The following is a 21998-nucleotide window of genomic DNA, read 5'->3' as shown; positions in this document are numbered from 1 at the left end:
AACCATCTGTAATGGGGTCTGGTGCCCTCTTCTGGCCTGCAGGGATACACACAGACAGAATATTGTATACATAATAAATAAATATTTAAAAAAAAAAAAAAAAGATTTCAGTGCAAATTGTGATACTGAATAAAAAGTAGAATTGATGGTGGAACTTAGATTTATGAATATTTGCTCTTGTAAAGATAAAAGTGAAATGAAGATAAAAGAGAAGGAAGAAGATTCAGGAGTTTAAACAGTGAGCAACTGTATAATTTTGATTAAAAGTGTCATCTTGTTAGGGGCCATAGTGAGTTGGTAGTATTTGTGCTACCTAGCCTTATTGTTGTAACATCCACTTCAGAAATTGGGGATTTAAAATCAAACTCAGTGTCCAATCCAATTTTATGTAATATATATGTATTCATAGTCATTATATAGGAATTGTATTCAGAGTTAAATTGATAATTCTCATATATATATTTTATATTATTAATATGTTTAACCAAATTACCTGTGATCTCCATTGCTATGAGGAGTTCAAAACTTGCCTAGTGAACTGGAATCCATTTAAATGGACTAGTAATTGTGTAACTCTCGTTTTACAGGTCATGTAATGTTTGCAGAAATAAAGATGGAGAATGGCAAGTCAAAAGGCTGTGGGACAGTTAGGTTTGAATCCCCAGAATCAGCAGAAAAGGCCTGCAGAATAATGAACGGCATCAAAATCAGTGGCAGGGAAATCGATGTTCGCTTGGATCGTAACGCGTAATTTCAAGCATGGTTGGAACATTCCTTCATCTGTTTATTGAATCTCCTAGTAAAAGTCATTTTTTAGTAATGTTGTATGCTTACAAATGCTGTAAAAATGAACTTTTAAAACTCCCACCAGCTTTTAACAGTATAATGTTGAAAAATATACTGTGATTTTCGTTATCTCAAGTTTGCGTTTCTAAAGTCGGCAAGTCTGGTCATTCAGTTTCAATGGATGGACACACCATTTTTAATCAAATAAGCCATTTAATTGTTCCCAGTAGTAGGGTTTGTTTGTTCTAATTTTCCCAGTCTTATTGTAAGTTATCAGGATACCCTCACCCCCACCCCCAGTCTCTGCTCTATATCTAGTTGTTAATGAAAAGAAAGGGCTCAGACAAATTAGGATGTGGTTTTGGTTTGGTGTGAATCACTTTTCTCTTCCTATAAAGAATAGTAGTTAAAGGTTACACTATAAAGTCAAGGGTGTTTTTTATTTGACCTAAATGAAGACATGGGGTTTTTGTGTTTTTTTTTCTTTTTTTGCCCCTCTACCAGTTCCACCTTTCCCACATAACACTATTAAAAATATCAAACTCCACAGCCCCTTATTCTGTTACTTCCAATAATTCCAAGTTCATTTAGAACTGATAAGGTAGCAAGTCCTAAGTATAACATTAGGCAGACCACCCCCAACTTTCGGTCTAGTTTCCAGCCATTAAAATGAACTGCTAAGAACAAAAAAATAATTGAAATGTTGAGAGAGATGGTTACATAAGTGAGTCCCTTGCTATTCACTTCTACAGGAGCAGATGCATTTGTAAATGCAGTCTTAATAAACCAGGGAAGACCTAGGCATAGCATATCAAACACATTGGATCCCACGATGTTAGATATAGCCATGTCTCCTTTCCCTGCAAAAGAACAGCATATTGTTAAAATGTGCACACTGATACTATATTTTATTAATAATCTTCATAAGAAAAACACTGGATACTTTTTGTTGGTTAGTTTTAGAAAACTGTTATTGTTAGAGCAAGACTCTTCCTGAATTTGTATTTCCTTGAGTTAGTATTTAAAGTCTTAACATTTATTTAATAATTACCTTTATTTATTAAACCATTTTTAATAAGGTATGCAGCTTATTTGTTGCTTTTCATTCTCATTTGACAGTGAATTACCATCTAATGCACATTTTAGGTAAGCAGTCTTTGGGGAACTGGGTCCGTGGAATTAACCTGTTATTAAAAACTAAATGCTTCCCGTGAGTCACTTCTTTTTTCTTCAAAGTATGCTACTGAGGAAGTGTTATTTACTTTCACTTGCCTTATGGTAATCAAACTTAAAGGCCCAGCCCGTGCATCTGGGAGTCCTCCAGTCTTACCTTTTCTTGCAACTAACACACTTGCAACTGTGTCTGGTATGCTTGTACCTGCTGCCAATAAAGTAAGGCCCATTACTGTGTCTGGGATTCCTAGTATTTCCCCTGTAATAGGCAGAGAGACTACAGGTTACAAATCATAAATCTTATATGCAGTTTTTGAAGACAGCTTGAATGCTTCCCTATTCAGGAAAAATATTTAGGTATGTTTAGATTTTTGACCCAATATATGTTTGTGTGGCTTCTAAATGGCAAAGTATTGAAACAGGTTGATAGTTTGGGTAACCAGAGCAGCACACATTTTTAATGACAGATATCAGAAGATACCAAGCAACCAAAATTCTTCCAATGAGAAATCCTCATATTTGGTATCTTGGGGAAGCTATGGGTGTCACTGTTTCTTGCTGTATAGTGAAACTGATCTTTTACTTATTTTCTCTTTGCTTGAAGTTTCTTAAAGTAGTTGAGAGTTAAGTATCTTACCACTCTTTATCCATTATTAGATTGAAGTGAAGACTTTGAAAGTGCTACTTCGTTTACTGGGGTTTTTTGTTTGTTTTGTTTCAGGGATCTCTGAGGTAGACAGGGACCTCCTTTCCTGCCTGAGTCTTAACATATCCCCAATTTCTTAATACTTGTGTGAAATTGATAACAGTTCATTCTGAGAAATAAAACCAGAGGGCATATTTAAAGGGTGGGGACAGGTAACTTTTCTCTTAATATTGTAATTGAAAACATGGTTTAGAGTAAGTAGAGTGTTGTTTTTCATTTTAGTTACTCATCTGTGATCTTGTATTTGATTCTCCTCTCTTCCTATTGTCAAATATTCTTGGATACAGTGAATATGCAAGCTACCTGGACATTCTTACCATTTCACAAAAAGAAAACTATTCTGTTTTTATTTGTTGGTATACAGTTATAATAAAGTTATCTGGGAGAAGTCAGGGTCAGACAGTTTGGAGAAGGGGCCAGGTAGTAATTATTTCACCTTTGCAGGCTTTGTGGTTTCTGTTGTAATTCTTTAGTCCCACCAGTGTAAAAACAGCAGTCTATACATATAAGTAGATGACTGGGTTCAACTGTGCTCAGTGAGTTTCAGTGCTACAAACAGATCGGGTAACTTCGGCATGGCAGGATTGTTCATTTCTAATGTAAATTAGTTCAGGTTAATCTTTTTGAGAGAAAGACCCTCATTTTCTATTTATAATCAGTATTTCATGGGGGGGCAGAACATATGGCTAAGCATTAAAACTTATTTGCATAGATACTAGAAACCTTAAACACGACTTAGTCACTTAGTCATCTGCATTGTATTGCCATTGCCATATTGTAAAACAAAAGAAAACACCATCTAGTTAAACAGCAAGCACCTACCTCTTACCCCAAACCCAGTCAGTTTCTCTCTTTTCCACCGTGAATCTAGAATTCAGTATGAAGAGTTCTTATAAACCCTGTGTAATTATGAAGATAGCCCATGAATTATACTCTAGACTGTGTAATAATGGGAAATGCCCTTGGTATTCAGGTTCACAAAGCCTGAATGAACTTGTTGGGTTGTGATATTAACCTTTTTATCTTTTGTAAAACAACACCAGGTTTTAGTCTTGCTGAAAAGATGTGTGCTCCCTAGACTACTTAAAATGAATATTTGCAGTTTCTTCTTACATGAAGTAATTTTCTTGTTGTACTGTTATACTTAAAATACATACCTGTTACTGTGACCATCCAAACCAGGATGTATGTGAATGCAGATATCCATAGTGCAGACATGAAAAAGGTTATCACAAAGTAATTTTTCCAAAACTTTCTTCTGCAATCTGGTGTTGTCAGAAAAAGTAATGTAATAATAGGAAGAGAGAGTACCCAAAAAATTCTTTTCAAGTCTGCTTCAGGCATGCTGAAAACACTTGGTGGATCTATTGTGGGAAAAAAAATTAAACAGTTTTGAGTTTTCTCAATGAACGGTTATGTGAGAAAGGCCCATTTAGAGGCTGTGTTGAAATAATTTCACTGTATACGTTTTTTAAAGACTGTCTACAACAGTGGTTCTCAACTTGTGGGTTATGACCCCTTTCGAGGATGAACGACCTTTCATAGGGTTAGCCTAAGACCATTGGAAAGCACAGTTATTTATGTTATGATTCATAATAGTAGCAAAGTTACCGCTATGAAGTAGCAATAAAATGTTTAGGGGTCACCACAACAGTGAGGAACTGTATTAAGGGGTTGCAACATTAGGAAGGTTAGAACCACGGATCCTAGAACGTTTGAATACTTCATTACTGTTATTGCTGGTCAAAAGAAGCTTAACTGAAACTACGCAGACATTAGCTGTGATGTTCAACTTCCTCTTCACTGAAGGCTTGACTTACGTCTTGAACTGTTTGCTGAATGTTCTGTGACATTGTTTACAGAGTAGGAGTTAAGACTCTTGCTTCACTGCTATGTGCATTGTTAGGATTAACCTGCCCCCCGCTGTTTCACCCCTCCCTTTTCCAAAATTGATGGGGCTTATGGTTTTTTGTATATTAATACATGCTTTGGGAATGTTCCCTCTATTTCTCATTGTATCTTATCATTTACTAAATTCATGCTTCACAGTTACTAGAAGGAATCTAGAGAAAGCTGGGCCTAGTAGTCTCCTGGGATAGCTCCAGAGTGTGTGCTCAGGGGACAGGATGAAAAGAATGGATAAAAGTGGGACCAGGCTGTGGACTAATTTATATAGGGCTTATGCAAAAACTGGATCAAATCACACAAACAGTGCACCATGAATTTAGATATAATTTTAGCATGAACAGTTTGACTGGTGCTTTTGAGGTTTTGTTGTTATAAATCTCTTCTTCCTTAAAGATTGCAAAGTATATTTTGTAAGGATGAAAAAAGCCATGTGTCATTTTTCTTTTAAAGTGATAAACTAGAAGCGTCCTTCCTAATCACTGAACTGAAATTGGAATTGCTTTTCTAAAGTTTTCTGATCAGGATGTCATTGTCATAGTGAACATACCAAGCTCATGTTTAACTTCCGCTCCACACATTTCAGTCTCACCTGCTGTTTTTCTTTCTGTTCATCCCAACCATTCCCTTTTCCTCAGCTGCCGGTTGTTACAGAGATGGTCTCATTTTTCTCAGTGAAGATGCACGCCCTAGCCTTATGTCTTCTCCTGGTTCTGCCTGGTCCTCCTTCTTGCTGCTGATGTCGGGTGATGCTTTTCCATGGTCTCGCCTGGGTTTGCTTTGTCCCCACTGCCTTCTCTGTGTGGTCCATGTCCTATCATTTCAGTTCAGTCCCCTGTGAACACTGTGTGCAGCTCTGTGACTTCCCTCATAACCTGCCTTGCTGTGTTTCCCTCCTTTCAACCCGTTCCTGTGCTTCCTCATCGTGCATGTGTTGCCTTAGCTCTGTCTATGCCCGCGTGCAAGCAAGTCTTTCAAAGTGTCCACTGACCTCATTCCATAGAGCGTGCTCACATCCCTGGATCATCTGGGCAGTAAAGGTGCCAATTGTTGCTTCCTGACTACAATATCAGATTCTTGAGTTAAAACCATTTCTATCCTACAAGACCCAGTTCAAATGTTCTTTTCTCCATGTGTTATCTAAGTTTATTCACTGCCTAATGTATGAACCATAGTAGTAACAGTTTATTTTTTATGGTACTTAAACTTTGGAATTTTAGCTGATTTTGGATCTGGGGAGGTGACTCAGTAGGTAAAGTGTTTGGGGCATAGGCATATGGAATTCAGCTTCCCATCACCCATGTGAAAAGCATGACAGCCCATCTGTGTAATCCCAGTGCTCTGGTCTAGCCTAATGAATGAGCTCCAAGCTCACTGGAAGACTGGTCTCTGAGGTAGAGAAGGATTGAGGTGCAGCATCCGGTACTGTCCTGACTTCTGTCCTCCACATCTGTGTGTATTCCCCTTCCCCCACACTTTTAGCTGATTGTAAAAATGCTTATTGGAAGCTCTTAAAAGGCCAGGATTTACACTTCATTATCTTTGACTCCAAAGTGTGTTTCATAAGCATGTGCTAATTACTAACTTGAAATGAGAACTTTTTCTAGTGGCTGGGTGGGCCGGATGTTGTCGTTACCTTCAGAAGCATGACTAAGACCATGTAAACTTAGAGAAAGTTGGGAGCAACCAGAATCTTCCTGAAATATTCCACTGTCTGTCCTTGATTGGCGACGAGTGAAGAATTGGCTCTCGTCTTCCCATCCCAGCAGTGTCTGTTGTTCACTTCTCTCCATAGTTCTGGCAAGGCAGGGACAGCAAGGACTGCATTTCTTCATGACACATCGGCTGATCTTAGTGTCAAAACACAGCAGCAAAACATAGAGCCCATAAATCAGTAGCAACAGTGCTCCTTCGTACCTATAAATGAGAAGTTTGTGTGTGATTGAAACCAATCTAGAATAATTTTAAACAATATTTTCTAACAAAAACAGCATTCGAAAAATCAAGGAACCATTCTGAAACACTTTTATTTGCCTAGCCTTGTTTATACAAACTCATTGTTAAAAGCCTGACACTTTCTTTTTAAAAAAAGAGGATTATAAGATCCGGTACAGATTCCTGTTTTAAAAAAAAATGCCTTTGAAAATAAAGATTTTTCAAACTAAAACTAAATTTATGGACATTTTCCAACATTTTTTCATTGGCATACTTAATACCTTCCCCAGATATTTAATAATTAGAAAATAATACACTGTTATATTTTAGTATGTAGTGATTTTGTGTGAAATATTCAAAATATGTTAGATTTTAGATGGAACTTTGCTCTAGCGATCTTTAGAAGAAAGTTAGAGGTGGGGAATTGTTAGCTTTTGAGACAGGGTTTCACTGTATAGCTTGGTCTTGAACACTGTATACCTTTGACTGGCCTCAAATACTCAAATTCACAATCGTACCTCTTCTCCTTGTTTTGGGATTTCAGCTCTGATCCCTTTTGATGATTTTTTTTCAAAGCTGAATTTGGCTTATATCACAAGAAATCAAAGATGTTTTCAAAAAATGAAATTTCGAATAAGGCACCAAGAATTGTCTGTGACTTGGTTTCTCACTTTACTCTAATTTCATCACATTGGAATATTTTTATTTTATTTCATTGCCAATGAATCACTTTTCTGTTGCAGCTAAAAAAAATTAGTTTCTGATTTCCTTAATAAGAGAATGTTTATGTACGTGGATATTTTCATGGTCCCTGTCGCTTATAGATTACAGCTGAATCCCAGGGTCTGTGCTGTACTAGCAGCCTGGCTTTTTATTTATCTTGATTTTCTCCGTTTGGATACCCTCTGGACACATACACGTGTGGCCATGTGTGTTATATTTCTTTATTTTGTGGTGCCCAACATAGTGGTAAGCACCTAGGACAATGGGTCTATACCTTTTGGTGTCGAATAACCCTATCACAGGGGTCTCCTAAGACAACCTGCTTATCAGGTATTTACATTATGATTCATAACAGTAGCAAAATCACAGTTACAAAGTAATAAAATAATTTCATGGTTGAGGATCACCACAACATGAACTATGTTATGGGGCTGCAGCATTAGGAAGGTTGACCATTGGCCTAGGAGATGCTTGGGCCTATTTGGGAAGTTTGTTTGCTCACTGAGTCACTTGCTCTTTTCATTTTCTTGGGCCAGCTGGGTGTGGAGAGATTTTTGGAAAGCAACAGTTTTTTAGTAATGGCATGTAACATTCTTGGTTGTTAGCCAAGGCTGCGCGGTTCTTCTGTTCTGGGAGGATAGGAGAAATTGTAGGAATGAAGGGGCTACTACTTGTTCTGCAAGCTTTTATGGCTCTGAGCACTTCAAGGCCAGGCAAGCAACAATGTAGTGAAGAGAACACCAGCAGTGCGGCTGTAAGTGACAGCAAGCAAAGTTGTGAGCAGGGAGGCCATGGTAAGAGAAGAGTGCTGTCTTCAGGGGCTAGGAGACGGGGAGGACATGACACAGGAGAAGGAAGAAGCCATGACTGGAGTAGCTGCTGAAGTGAGAAGTGAGTTGAAGTAACATTTTTGAAAAACTATCCTACTAAGCCATCAGGCTTGAAGCATTCTCTCTGTAATTATGTTTTACATTAGAGTGAGTTACTTGAAGCTTACCAGTAAACTCGGTTGTCAAATATTATGCCGAAAACTGCCCCAACGCTGACCGCATACACTGCACTGTCTCGGAACAGGGGCCAACATGAGAGTGTTGAAACCTGGAAAATGGTGGTTTGATTGTCTGCATTACAGCGTAAGTCATTCAAGAACAGTGCTTAGTATAGTAACAAAATGCTTGTATATTTGTGGGAAAATATTGTTATGTTTTACATATTATATAGAGAAAAAATTAAAAATTGTTCTAAACCTGTACTGACTTTATAAATTTGATTAATAAAAGGTATTTGTGGGTTAAATAAATTGAATAAATGTTTTTCTACTGGTTATTATTTTGATTGAATACATTTTCAGTGCTATATTGTTCATCCAGGCAGTTTAATTTTAGAATCTGTCAAAACAATGCATCTTACTTACCATGTTGGATAGCAAGCCACAGGCAGCACAGATGCCAAGCAGATTGTAAATTGCAGATCCAAGAATGGTGCTGATACCAATGTCTCCCTTTGTGATAAAAACACCTAGGAGCAGGTATTAGGAGCTCAGTTAAAGCTGATTTGAAGAAACTAAAATCACACCAAATAAGTAGCAAGTCAAAGGAATATTTACCCAAGAACGCAGTAACTAGTTCAGGGGCAGAGCTACCTGCTGCCATGAAAGTTGCACCTGCAACGTCCTGCGACAGTCCAAGGGCTAAAGACAAAGAAAATGATTACTTTGGCTGACAGAATGACAAGAAGGATACAACAAAGCTGCATACAGTAGTCAGAAATCATGCCTTTACACTACCCCAGTACTGACCGAAGCTGGAATGGGAAACATTTTGGGTTAGAAAATGGAGGGATCTTGTTTTCTTATGAATTCATGAAAGGAGAAGAAGGCAGGTGAGATGGCTCAGTGGATGAAGACACTTGCCATGCAAACCTGGCAACCTGAGTTCAATTCCCAGTTGCACCATGACATGTGTACATATACGCACACACAAAAATTAACATTAAAGGACCAGAGATGGCTTGGGGTAAGGGCGTTTGCCACTAACCCTGATAGCCTGAATTCTATTCCCAGAACCCACATAGCAGGAGATAACAGACTCTGCAAAATGGTGTCCTCTGACCTAAATATGTGTGATAGCCTGCTTCTACTTCCAAACAAATGTAAAATAAAGAGAGGAGACAGAAAATTTGGGACTATTAGCCAGTTGAGAGTTGATGGCTTCCAGCTATAGGTGAGCTGCAAAACACTTTTGAAAAAGATTGCTAATTTAACTGGGAAGAAGAAAAGTTCTTAAGATCTACAATGAGTTTGGATTGAGTTCTTTTATACACTTACACTATCTAATGAAAAATAAGGAGTCAATAAACTAAAAGTTCAGTCTAGTATTACAGAAAATACACAAAAGCATGAGAAAGTACTGTGCTATTTGAATAGTTTGTGGGTATCTTCCATCCAGGCTTGGCCTGCAAATCTGTTCATGTAATTGATGTTGGGAAGTCACGTGTAACTCTTTTCAGTATTACAGTTGAGAGACCTATTTAAGGAGGGAAAGAGAAAGCCATGTTGAATAAACAGCTCAGCCTTTTTTTTCAGAAATCTCTAGCACTGGTTATGTTTGCCAGTGGAGGTAGGTATGCTAGATGGTAAATACTTCAACTGGGACTCGGTTGTGCAGGCAAGTACCTGTATGTGTACATGTTTATGATTGCATGTGAAGGCCAATGTCCCTTTCAGGTGTCTTTCCTCAAACTCAAGAGAGTCTCACTGAACCTGCAGCTCATTGCGAGGCTCAGGAAGCTTCAGGGATCCTGTTTTTCTCATCCCCAGTGTTGGGATTACAGTTAAGCTATAACACTCCTGGCTTTTCATTAGGTCCTGAGGATTTAAACTCAAGCTTGTGTACTAAGTATACCATCCCCAGCCACTAGAATTCCAATTTCTAAGACTTGATGGCAGTCTCTCCTTGATGGTAACTCCTTTGACTGTTCCTGCTGCTTTGTGATTAGACCTTTTTTTTTCTCATACTTTGGTGTACTTGGATCAGTCTGCTGCAGCTAACAGTGTTTCCCTAGGCTTGCCTATGAAGACCGCTCTTAAGTACACATTTCTCTGCTGGGACATTGATATTTGGCCTTAGAAATACCTTGTTTGGAGTGTAGCAGATTGAATTTTCTAAAACTCAAAACAATATTTCTATTCCACATCCTTTCTAATAACTTTTCTGTCTCTCATTAAAGACGGGGACTAGCATATGGTTCGGCAGTAAGAGCACCTGGCTAGCATGTGTGAACACAGATGAGCCTTTGTGACTGCTTTGACTAATTGGGGCCATGCAGAGTAGTAATTTTTCAAGGCCAGGACACTAAAACATGATAGAATTTCCTCAAGTGTCCTCTCTTTGAGACAGTCCCACTGAACCTGCAGCTCATTGGCTAGACTGGCTGCTTAGGAAGCCTCAGGGATCCATCTGTGTTTTGCCTCCCTGGTGTTGGGATTATGGTTGAGCATTAGGGCTCCTGGCTTGGTTGGATCCTGGGGAATCTGAACTCCTCTTCAAGCCTGTGTGCTAAGCATACCATCCCCGGCCACATGTCCCAGTCTTGGCACATTTGTTTTGTGGTGCCCTAGACACATAAGTCAGGCTACCTTGAAACCTCCATAGAGGAGAGACCTCATGAACTCATTGAAAGACAGACAAACTGTTAACATCCTTGCTTTCTCTTCCTCCAGGTTTTGAGTCTTCCAGACTTAGATACCAGGCATGTGGTAGAGCAAGGCTTCATTGATTCCCTATCAATCCTCACACTATAACTGCAGTAGGGACCCTAAGCAGGAACCAGCTAGCTCAGCTCAGCACAACCCCCCCCCCCCCACACACACACACTATGAAGGACAATAAAAATGGTGCTTCTTCATTTTAACTACTAGTTTTGGAGGCAGTTTGTTAGACAGCTATAATCACCTGACTTTCACTGCTGAGTACCAATACCAACTATGCCAGACGCTTGTGTGCCGGAACACAACAGTGAACGGACAAAAGCTGCTGTTGTAGCTTTGTAGTGTGTGTGTGTTTGGGGGGAAGGGACAGACAAAATATGTAGGTTTTAGAAGCAGCAAGGAATGAAAATAGAGATCTAAAATGTCATGGAATGAAAAGTAACTTTGGAAGAGAGGCTTCAAAATGAAGGTTTCTTAGCCCACGCATGTGGGTAAGAGTATTATAGGCAGGTTAAGTGGCTACGGTATCGTGAGGCAGCATCTGTACAGCCTGTCTGTATATTTGAAACACCCAGGTCTGGAATGAAGCACCAAGGGAGAACAATAGGTGGTAAGAAGGCACATTGTGTGGACCCTAAAAGCTAAGGACTTCGGCTTTTCTTCCAAAACACAGAAAAAGTGGAAAGGCCCCAGCCACCATTTTTTATCCTTTGGAACTATTTGTTATGAGGCTCTAAACAGCTACTCTTGAGTCTTCTGCCACCTGATAAGTTAGTTGTGAACAGGGTTGAGAACCGTTGGAATGAGACAATGCCAGGCTTCATCTGTTTCTATTTGTGTTTGTGTCACTTAAACATTTGACTTTAGCAAACAATGAGGGGAGAAAAAAGCAGTGACCTGTGGGCTTTCATAATGTTTCTTAATGCTTAAGAGTGGCCTACATAGGGGACATATATAAATCATATATACTTATCCCTGTTCCCACAGGTGTCATAGCCTCAAATTCAACCACCCGTGCATCAAAGATATTCAAAGAAAAAATTACCTTCCTTCTGAATTGGACAAGACACTTATTTTCCCCTGAACAACACAGTATAGAGCTATTTGCACACTATGCATATTGTATTAGTTATAAATCATTTAGAAATTATGTGAAGTACGCAGGAGAGTGCTGAACACCATGCACACAAAATAGACAATTTTATATGCCGGACCTGAGTGTCCTCGGAATTTGGTGTTCTTGGAGATGTCCCAGGACCAAACCCCCAGGGATCCTGACCTATGTTTGTTTGTCTTCATGTGTATCAATATGTACATATATAGATGTACACATATGTTGGAGGAGACAGCCACTTGGTTCCCGGCCACTTAGCCCTGAAATAACACAGAAACTATTCATTAAATCACTGCTTGCCCCTGGGCTCTAGCTTCTTATTGGCTAGCTCTTACATATTAATTTAACCCATTTTTATTAATCTGTGTATGGCCACGTGGCTGTGGCTTACTGGTTAAAGTTCCGAGTCTGTCTTTGACCGGGCTGCATAGTGTCTCTCTCACTCTGCCCTTCTTTCTCCCAGCATGCAGCCTAGCTTTCCCTGCCATAGACTCAAATTAGCCAATAAAATTTATTAACCAATTAATTATTAACCAATAAAAGCAACACATAGAAGAACCTCCCACACCACATATACACACACATATATAAATATATTACTAACTTGCTGTAGAATCTTAAACTTCAACAAAAAGGCAAAACAAATTGCTCTATAATTCAACGTTTCATTTTAGAAATGAAGGAACTATTTTACAAAATGGCATTCAACTTACTTTCATATTCATAATGTCAACTCTCAGATGTGAGTTTGGGACTTTATATTTTACAAAGAAACAGCATTTGCCTACTATGCATTAGTTCCTGGCTTTAATACCCAGCACATCTGAACAGACAAATCAGGACCTGGGAATAAAGTCTAGTCTTGTAAATTGTAAAGACTGTAAATGTGGGAATTAGGTGCAGATATGTGCAGATATGTGGGCAATAGAGTTGCCATGGCTTCATGCTATTGGTACCATTAACTCTATTTGATGCTTTTTTGAATATATGTGTGTTATACACACATACACTCTTTGGAATGATCTCAAGTATCCCACGTTGGCCTAGAATTGACTGTGTTGCCAAAGATGGCCTGATCTCCCTGCCTCTGCCTCCCAAATGCTTGGACTGCAGTCACGGCAATACTGGATTGTGCAGTGCTGGAGATTGAAGGGTTTTGCGCAAGTGAGGCAAGCACTCTACCAACTGAGCCCATCCCAGTCCCCCGCCTCCACTTCTGTTCTTAAGTAGGAGAAAATTAGTTATTGGGAGCCAAGAACCCTTGACAGTTTTCCAGCCCATTTCCAAGAACTTAAAAATTTATGTCATAAATTCTTAGGCTTTGCCTTCCAAAGGCAGTGAAGGAAGACCCTGGAGTGATGACAGCGTTTCATCCTACAGCGATGGTATACGCTCAGTGACCGGTTTTCCCTTACTGCTGCCTGAAGACTGCCTCATTACACAAACCGTTCCAGAGAGAAACGGTGGTGGATTGTTCTCCATCAAAGTGGGTAAAGCAGTGGCCTTTTGGAATTTTTCTGATCATAAAAGGCATTGTTGCTATTCCCTGGGCTCTAATTATAGTTATGAAAGGAAGGATTCTGTTAGATGGCTGAATAAAACTTAAAGGGTATTTTTACAAACCCTTTAAGAATTGTATTGTAAGAATATCTTGTAAAGTGGTTTATGCCTCTGAACTTTACAGTAGATTGGCATTGTCTTTCTTGACCTTTGGGTAACATTTTCCTCTGCTGTAGTTTATTATTAAAGATAAATGGTTTGGTTTCCCCCCTATTGCTATTGTTCTTTTTCTCTGAAAGAGCAACCTCATGTACTTCAAGATATAGTAGATATAGATGTCCAATGAAGCCTTTTTTTTTTTTATAGGTTCATTGTGGGAATGAGATGGTTTTAAAATCCACCAGATTTTCTCCTAAGTGTATTCTTTTCTATAATGCCCAGTTGGAAATTTCGTGATAGTTTTTGGAAATAAGCTTCCATATCATGTAGTACAAAGAGCAAAACTAAAATGGAGACTCAAATTTTGGTGTTGCCAAATAATTTGATGGGAGACTTTAGAGAGGTCTCTTAGCAAAGCCTTATATTCATCACTTCATATTGTAAACAGTGAATTCTGAAATATATCTATAATGCTTTTAAAGGTCTGATTCTTCTGAAAAGATATTTCCCCTAAACCACTAGCTGCTCATTACAGTACATTCACCTGTCCTCTGAACCTTGTGGTTACTGTTGCCCAAGATCAGAGATGGAATAGGACCTGCATCTTTCTGCTGCCAAAGAAATGGTCCTTTTGGCCACTTACTGAGAAAGCGATTAGTACACAGCCTGATTTTTATCATTTCTGACTGCTTCTGCACCGGCATTTTGGAAGTACACAGAATACTTAGCTCCTACTATAGAAGCAGACGCAGTGCACGAACATCACAGTTGAGGGCAGAGTGGGGGAAACACCAGTGAAGCTTCCGCCAGGCTCTCGGGAATCTGAGCTCACACAGCAGGGAAGTGGAAGAGGCTCTATGCTGCCTCTTTGTTCTTTGAGACTGCCTTTGCCTCTGTAAATTTCATGAAGCTTAAAAGCCACATAATCCCCGCAAACAGTAGACCATCCAAATGTCAGACTCAGAGTTACTAAATCCTAGCATCACCAGTTAGAGTCGGCTCTATCTGGAATTAAAACTTACCTTTTTAAAAAAGCATCTATCTCTGAAACATAGTGTAGAAACATTGGCAAACATTGATTCAAGGCAGAGGTAGTGAAAGTACTTTTTAAAAAAAACAAAAAGCAAATATTTGAAGTGTTTTTCTAAAACAGGAAGATCATTTTCGCTTAGAATGCGTTAGCATGGTGGAGAGATTAGATGCTGTAATTGAATAGCATCTTGGAGTAACATTCGAATGAAAGGTTTTATAGCTAGCTCCCTGGAATTTGGGCTGAAGCAAGTGACTATAAAGAGCTTCACTCTACTTTCCATGTAGCTATTTTAACCTGTAAAGGAAGGGGCTCAAGGCGATTCTGTATACCTGAGATGCCTGTGATACAGCAAAAGGATACTGCTTTTATACTGTGTTCTGTTTCGACAGAGACGCGTATCTCATTGGTGTAGACAGGAGAGGGATCTTAGTTGAGCTGTGTATTCATGTGTGTACTATAAAGATGTATGTTAGTTTATATTTAGAGATAGCTTTTTGAACAAAGATTACTAAAATACAATAATATGATATTCAAGAAAAAAAACCCAAAGGAACTGTCTTATAGTGTAAAGTTGCCACATAGGTTGTTAGGTAAAGGTTTTATAAGTTTGCATCTTGCCCTGTGAGACTGTCTGATACTCTCTACCCTAAGATGGGCTTCAGGCTGTCATAGATGCACCGTAGATTTGGTATTTGCTCTAAGCATATTTTTATTGATTTATTTCCTTTCTACACCTTGATTTTCCCTTGGTAAGGAAGTCTTAACAGCCTTCTAAGTACATTCTGAGATAGCACTCAGTGGCTGTTGCCTTTGTTCCCTTTATTGATACCGCTCATGTACATAGGACAGAGTTCTTTGAACTAAACCATAATTACCTGTTTCCCAGCTGACATACCCAAGGAAGACAGATGTTAAATCTTGCCCAAGAGCTAGCACCTTGCACAGCTGGGAGTTAGACTCAGACGTGTCTGTCTTCAGGCTGGACGCCTCCAACCATTTCCACTCTAGAAATGATGCTGCCACTACATGTGGTCACCAGGGCTCCCCCTCCAGCCCTCCTGTATGCTCAGCAGTGTCGTAGGCCTTTCGGGGAGCACATGAGCATATAGGAGGAAAAGAGAGAGGGGAAAAAGCCCCAAGCAAGTAAGACACAGTTTCAGGTGAGTGTAACTAACTTCACAAACCAAGTGTGACAGTCATTGACATAGCTTCTTGAGCCAGTCTTACTTAACGACCAGATGCCACCGAGGCCCCATTTCTCCTTGTCATCTTGAGTCCCTTACCTCTTCACTGTCTCTTGCATCCCCACCCACTCCTTAGCCTCCTCCAAGTCCAGGTCTAGAGAGCACAACTGGTGGGGATGAGAAGAGTCTTTGAGGTTATGACATCATGTCCTAGTTCCCTTGGCTCTAGGCTGAACTGCTCTTTTACCTCCCTTTGCAGAGTCTACATTCTGCTTCTCCCCCACAGAAGCCAGGTCTTCTCTCCAGTTAAAACATCATGGACAGCTCTTCTCCCTGTATAGTAACGTAGCCCTCTGTGTTCAGAGAATCTTCTGTAATTCCCCTTACACACCAACCTAAATGAGAGGGAGAAGATGCCGAATTGGAATCCATGTCAGAATGGGCAGAGGAGGAGGGCGATGATGACAGCATCAGAGGAAGGGATAGAGCCAGCCGCACTTTCTTGCAGTGGTTTCACACAACCGAGATACCAGCAGGCTGTTTCTGCTGTCCAGTAAAGATAAATACATGTTTTTCTAGAGTTGAAGATTATGGAAGGGGCTGTGTGGCTTTTATGACTCTCCTTGCTGGAAGCCTCTAGTGGTAGCAGCTCTAGGAGAAATTGCCAGCATACCATAGCTAGGCAGAATGAACAAGAGCACCTGTTGACTGGGGTCTTGCCATATTGTCAGGAAGAGGCTCTGTTTCCCACGGCTTCTGACCCTTTGCACGGAGTCTAGTCTTGAGGCCCCTACACTTTCACCTGACTGAAGACTGCTGCTAACCCAGTAACTCACTGGGGATTAGAGGAGAGAGAACACTGGGATGATGGCACTGAACTGGACAGAGGCCCATCAGTTCTTCACCACGGCCTTATTTGAGCTACACATATATGCCAACAGGAAGTTACAACATTATATGTGACCATTGAACTCCATACTATTGTACAGTAATCCCATCTGTATTTTAGGCATCATGCTAGGTTGAGAACCTAGATATCTTGGAAAATGTTTATAAAATTAATTTATAACCCTCACTAGGTTTCTAAGAGTCCAAACCTACTTCAGAAAACAACTCTTGCTTTTGTAGCGTGCTTCATAATTACAGTGAATGTCTCAGACATTTTTTTGTTAAAATTTTCTGTGCCCTTGGGCAGAAAATTGCTTATGAAATTGTTGAAATAGAGCTGGCCTTCTGAAACAACCATATGATGGTAACTAATCTCAAGAGAGGATGTGGAAAATCACAGCACCTAACATGTGACATCATGCTTGGATTGTGGAACACGGGGGGGGGGGGGGGGCTCTCTTTGTTCTGGCTGTGTACTTAGCTTCACTTTCCTCCTCAGCATTAGTCCCTATTTTGTAAGACTTTTATGTAGCTGAAACCACACACACACACGCACGCACACACATACACATGCATACACACACATATACAACTGCATGCTGTGCTTGGGCTTCCATGATTGCGCCGTGACAGGTATCCGAGTAAGGGACTACCGCAGTTGAATGTGGAGTATCCGTGGGAGACTCTGAGGGTTGTTGTTGCTCGTTAGCTAATGAAAGGATTGGAAATGTACAAGTCTCTGCTTGTCAAGAAGAGTGGAGGAAAGGCTTGCTGACTCTGGAAGTCAGGTCCCTGTGGATAGAAGCAAACTGTGGGGATTGTTTCTTAGGTCGCTCAACATTTCAAAGCAGACCTTGAAAGAGGAATGATTAGATTTTAACAAATGGGTTGGACAACCACTATTTCTATCTCATGTTGTTGGCAGTCATTTTAATACTAAAGAGTGGAGTCACCTGTTACAGCTGAGGAAGCCTGTCTTCTTCCTGTGTCGTGTCATGTGGGCGTCTATCGGTCACACATTCCTAATAGCTACTGTGCTGTGTGGCTAACACAGATTTTCTTGAGAAATGCATATTTGCCGAAGTTTCGAAGATCGTGCAAGGTGTGTTGTGGGTGTGTTATTAGAGATGGAGGAAGTCACCTCACCGAGAATATGTGAAGAGCATGATCTAACTTCAGTGCAGTAAGTTATGTCTTCTGCAGGACTGGATTTTTTTTTTTTTTTTATTTTGCCTCTTACAGGCAACTTTTATAAACTGAAATCTTGCTAGATTTATTCCATCAACTCAGCTGGGTTATAGAACTTTACAGTTCTTAGTGGAGGTGTGAACAATATTTTGCATTTTCAGTTTTTCCCATTTTCTAATTAAAGGTGTAGTGCTGACATAAAAACGAAAAGATTATTACAGTTAGGAGTATGGAAACATACATACATATACATATATACTTCATATGTAAGATGATGTATTCTACGAAGATGAGGTTTGGGCTAGAAGATTAAATGTAGAAGAAAAACAAGTAAGCAGAAGCAGCAGCTTTTAGAGGCGCAGCTAAAGAGATCTTTTCATATGTAAGACCAAAGGAAAGTCAGGCAGGCGTCCTAATTTTAAAATATCTCAACTTCAACGCTATGAATGCGTACAACTTAAAAGGAAGTGACATACTATGAAAAATTATACAAATTATGTTAGTATTAATATCTGTGTAAACTTTTTAAAATCCTGAACTGGAAAAGTTAGTAAGAAAAACAAGATAAACACTCCCCAACCAAATGCAGGCAAGAAAGCGCAAAAGTAAGGCTATGGTTTTCAATAAACACAACCAATCTTACAAATGGGAGAATTACGAGTTCTATAGCATGAAGTTTTAGCTTAACATAATTAACAAATATTTTTAAAGTGATGCAGGGCGGTATTGGTGCATGCCTTTAATCTCAGCCCTCAGGGAGGCAGGCAGGCAGATCTCTGTGAGTTTGAGGTCAACTTGGTCTCTAGTATGAGTTCCAGGACAGCCAGGGCTACACAGAGAAACCCTGTCCCAAAAAACAAACAAAAAAGTTGTCCTCATTTCCAGGAATGGACAGTGCTGTGTGCTATGGAGGTTCAAATTGGCACACCCTTCGTGGAATATGTATGGCAATGTTTATCACAAGGCTTAAATATGCATAGCTTTGTCCTTTAATTAAAAAAGAATCAGAATTGTGCTAAGAATTTATACAATATGGACACAATATTATTTAAAGCAATCCTATGATATTAGTAGCTTAAAATGATAAATTTTCACTGAACACTATAATAAGTAAAATCTAATGTTAGGTTCTCAAATTGCTTATAGGATCATGGACTGTCATGCTAGCATTCAAAATCATTGTTTCGAAGATACGCAATATGGGAAAATCTCTACCAGAAAATATATAGAAAAGTAAAGACCTTTGAATGGATGAATGGATGGATGGATGGATGGATGCATGGATGGATAGGCATATAATAGCAGTACTCAAGGCTGACAGAAAATACTCGTGCAAAATAGTGGGCTCAGAAATCCTTGGGGATCTTCAAGAGATGAAAATGTAGGTGGTTTGGCTTACTGCATTTCATTAAGTAAAAATAATGTACTAAAATGATCTACTATTAAAGTAATAATGTATTATCAACATGAAATATATTACTGATATAAAAAACTTCACTCTCATCTACTTAAATATTAATCATTATGATAAGCTTCTTACTCTTCTTGAACAAATAGAGGTTTCATTCCTCTTCCTTACAGGTACTGTTTTAGTTCTTAAAAATACTGCTGGTGGGGGCTGGAGAAATGGCTCAGTGGTTAAGAGCATTGCCTGCTCTTCCAGGGGTTCTGAGTTCAATTCCCAGCAACCACATGGTGGCTCACAACCATCTGTAATGAGGTCTGGTGCCCTCTTCTGGCCTGCAGACATACACACAGACAGAATATTGTATAAATAATAAATAAATAAATAAATAAATAAATAAATAAATAAATAAAAAAGAAAGGAGAGAAAGGTTAAAAAAAAATACTGCTGGTGTACGTAAAAGGGAAAATAATTTGTCTAACATTCCAGCATGTGTGGAGAATGGAAGGATGGGAAAAAGAGAATCGACAGTTAGTTTGTGTGTGTGTGTGCATGCGTGTGTGGGATGGAGTTGGGGAGGATGCTGTTCCCTGTAGTCTTACAATAGGACACAGCTCTTAACTTTGATTTTGTTGTGAGATGAAAATACTTAATGATTTAGCCAACTTTGAGACAGACTGCAGACACTGACCATCACATAAGTGCAGACACATAACAATTGCTTTCCCTCGTTCAGGAAAGAATGCACCCACAAAAGCCTATGCTCAGTTCTGGGAAATCTACAGTGAGAGGCTCTGACTATCTCATCTTGTTTCTAGAAGCTACCAACACTTAATATCTAAATCTTTTGTTATTTGATGGCTAAGATCACTTTGCATGGAATTTAGGATTTATTTATTTATTGGTTCATGAATATCAGTTTTCTTAGTGGCAGGATGCCAGCACAGGAGCAGAGAGTCATATCTGCTTATCATCTACTCGGAATAAAAAACGAAGAAGGTTTTGACATAGGAAACTGAGTACCAGGAGCACATTGAGGACACATTCTTGGGGCCATTCTCTAACAGCCACCTAGGTTCTAAGACAGACAGGAAGCTTCTGGAAGTGGGCAGTGCATAATAACTGCAAGTTGCGCCCCTGCCTACACTCCCAGGATGAAGCACACAGGGCCCCAGGACAGACACTGGCACTCTGTGGCCAGCTGAGACGGACAGAGCTGTTACTGAGCTATTTCGACCCCATCTGTGTGACAGCCCTCTGGAAGGTCACAGGAGAGCATCCCAGCCACTTACCATCACTGATGATTTCCAGGGAGGGCAGGAAGTACTTGTCACAGACGATAGACACTGCCATGAGCATGTAGACAATAATGAGGAAGTAGATTACTATGCCTCCGTCCATGCTCTCCTGCCTCGTGAAGAACCCTGCAGGAAACTCTGATGCTGGGGAGGTCGCACACTGTGTGCTGTTTTCTACGAAGGAAAAGGAGAAGATCGCAAGATGTTGGAGTCACACATCTCAAGTCCACAAAGACAAAAGTGGGTCTTTTGGTTGGAATATGGAGAAACTGGTGGAAATGTGAAGTGTGACTATGATAATATAATAAGCCTTACATAGTCTTTGAAAGACATTATTTCATGAAATGAGCTGGTCAGGGAGAATTAAAGGAAAGAATGCTTAGAGCGCTTCTGCGTGTTACCTCTCAACGGCTCTTCTGAAACTGCCTGCGTCCCCAAGAAGAAACCAGAGCCCCCATGAATAAATATTTCTGGCCACTGGCCTCTGTCATTTTCTGTGTCAGAGCCCAAGCTGTCCTCAGACCTCCAAAGAGTCATCCCCTGCTGCAGAGTTTCTAGGAGAGAACGCTCTGATCATTTCTCCAACAAATCAACGTGCAGCGCAGTCTGCCCTGGTCTGGGAACTACCGCAGGAGAGTGGGGAGCACACCCTGGCTTGTCAAGAAGTGGAGCGGAGCCAGGAAGCAGAAAGACAGAGCAGGAGTGAGGGCATTCCCCTCTCATATTCAGATGTGAGGCCTGGGTGTCTAACCCACTGTCCACCTACCTGTGGCCCTTCGGAGGCGCTTGGGCAGGGAGACACCCCGGACAGGCAGGTGTGCGGAGACCCAGCAGATGCCCAGCAGCAGGACCCTTCTTCTCCAACTTGCGCCCCATTTTGTCTGCATTTCCAGCGTGCTCTTTGCAGTGTGTGGTTCAGGAAGGGAGCAACCGAGGCTTATGCTGAATCATGTGAGGAGTGGCCTTCCTGCCCAGTGCCTGCCCGGGGGGTGGGGGGCACAGCTTAGGAGGCCAGCACAGGAGCCCAGCTCTTCTGATCAGAAGACCCAAGCCCCAGGGAGGTTGGAGGAGTTAGGGAGGGGCACAGACAAACGTCTACAGCCGTTTCCAGGCTGGGTCTCTGAGGGCAGGCCCAGAAAGTCTGTGTCTGTGCCCAGGATGGATCATATTTAATGTCTTCATACTGACTCTGCCTTTGACTTCCTCTAGACTTGTGAGAATCTGGCTTTGCCTGACGCTGCAGCCCTTGCTTCGAGGAATTGTTTGGGCTGGCGTATGCATATCTCTTGGCT

The 21998-nt window shown here is 40.3% G+C and overlaps 2 protein-coding genes across 5 annotated transcripts in view; one reads left to right on the top strand and one right to left on the bottom strand.

Moving 5' to 3' along the window:
- The window catches only part of Myef2 (myelin expression factor 2), a 36470-nt gene extending 34605 nt beyond the window's left edge, over positions 1–1865 (top strand). For all 4 annotated transcript variants that reach the window (XM_041678779.1, XM_041678778.1, XM_041678781.1 and 1 more), the window contains one exon: positions 588–1865. In XM_041678779.1, the coding sequence (XP_041534713.1) occupies positions 588–751 (164 nt within the window). In that variant the 3' untranslated portion in view covers positions 752–1865. The remainder of the gene's footprint in view (positions 1–587) is intronic.
- On the bottom strand, positions 1288–21593 carry Slc24a5 (solute carrier family 24 member 5). The gene is made up of 9 exons (XM_041678782.1): positions 21473–21593; positions 20701–20880; positions 8835–8918; positions 8643–8746; positions 8226–8326; positions 6207–6487; positions 3823–4029; positions 2117–2218; positions 1288–1646 (listed from the first exon to the last, which is right to left on the bottom strand). Exons 1-9 carry the CDS (start codon positions 21591–21593, stop codon positions 1324–1326), a joined length of 1503 nt encoding a protein of 500 aa, XP_041534716.1. The 3' UTR covers positions 1288–1323.
- Positions 21594–21998: the final 405 nt, after the last annotated feature.

The sequence above is a fragment of the Microtus oregoni genome, unplaced genomic scaffold (genome assembly GCF_018167655.1).
Source record: "Microtus oregoni isolate MIOR12 unplaced genomic scaffold, Mior012 000031F_ref0000149, whole genome shotgun sequence".
Lineage (NCBI taxonomy): Eukaryota > Metazoa > Chordata > Mammalia > Rodentia > Cricetidae > Microtus > Microtus oregoni.
Note: the sequence above shows the minus strand (reverse complement) of the source record. Positions and strands in the feature narration are given on the sequence as shown.

Coding starts and splice junctions, on each gene's coding strand:
- Slc24a5 (XM_041678782.1), bottom strand. CDS start 21,593: ATGCAGACAAAATGGGGCGCAAGTTGGAGAAGAAGGGTCCTGCTGCTG. Junction 8,747..8,834: donor ACTAGTTACTGCGTTCTTGG/GTAAATATTCCT, acceptor ACCTGCTCCTAG/GTGTTTTTATCACAAAGGGA. Junction 1,647..2,116: donor TGTGTTAGTTGCAAGAAAAG/GTAAGACTGGAG, acceptor GTTCTTTTGCAG/GGAAAGGAGACATGGCTATA.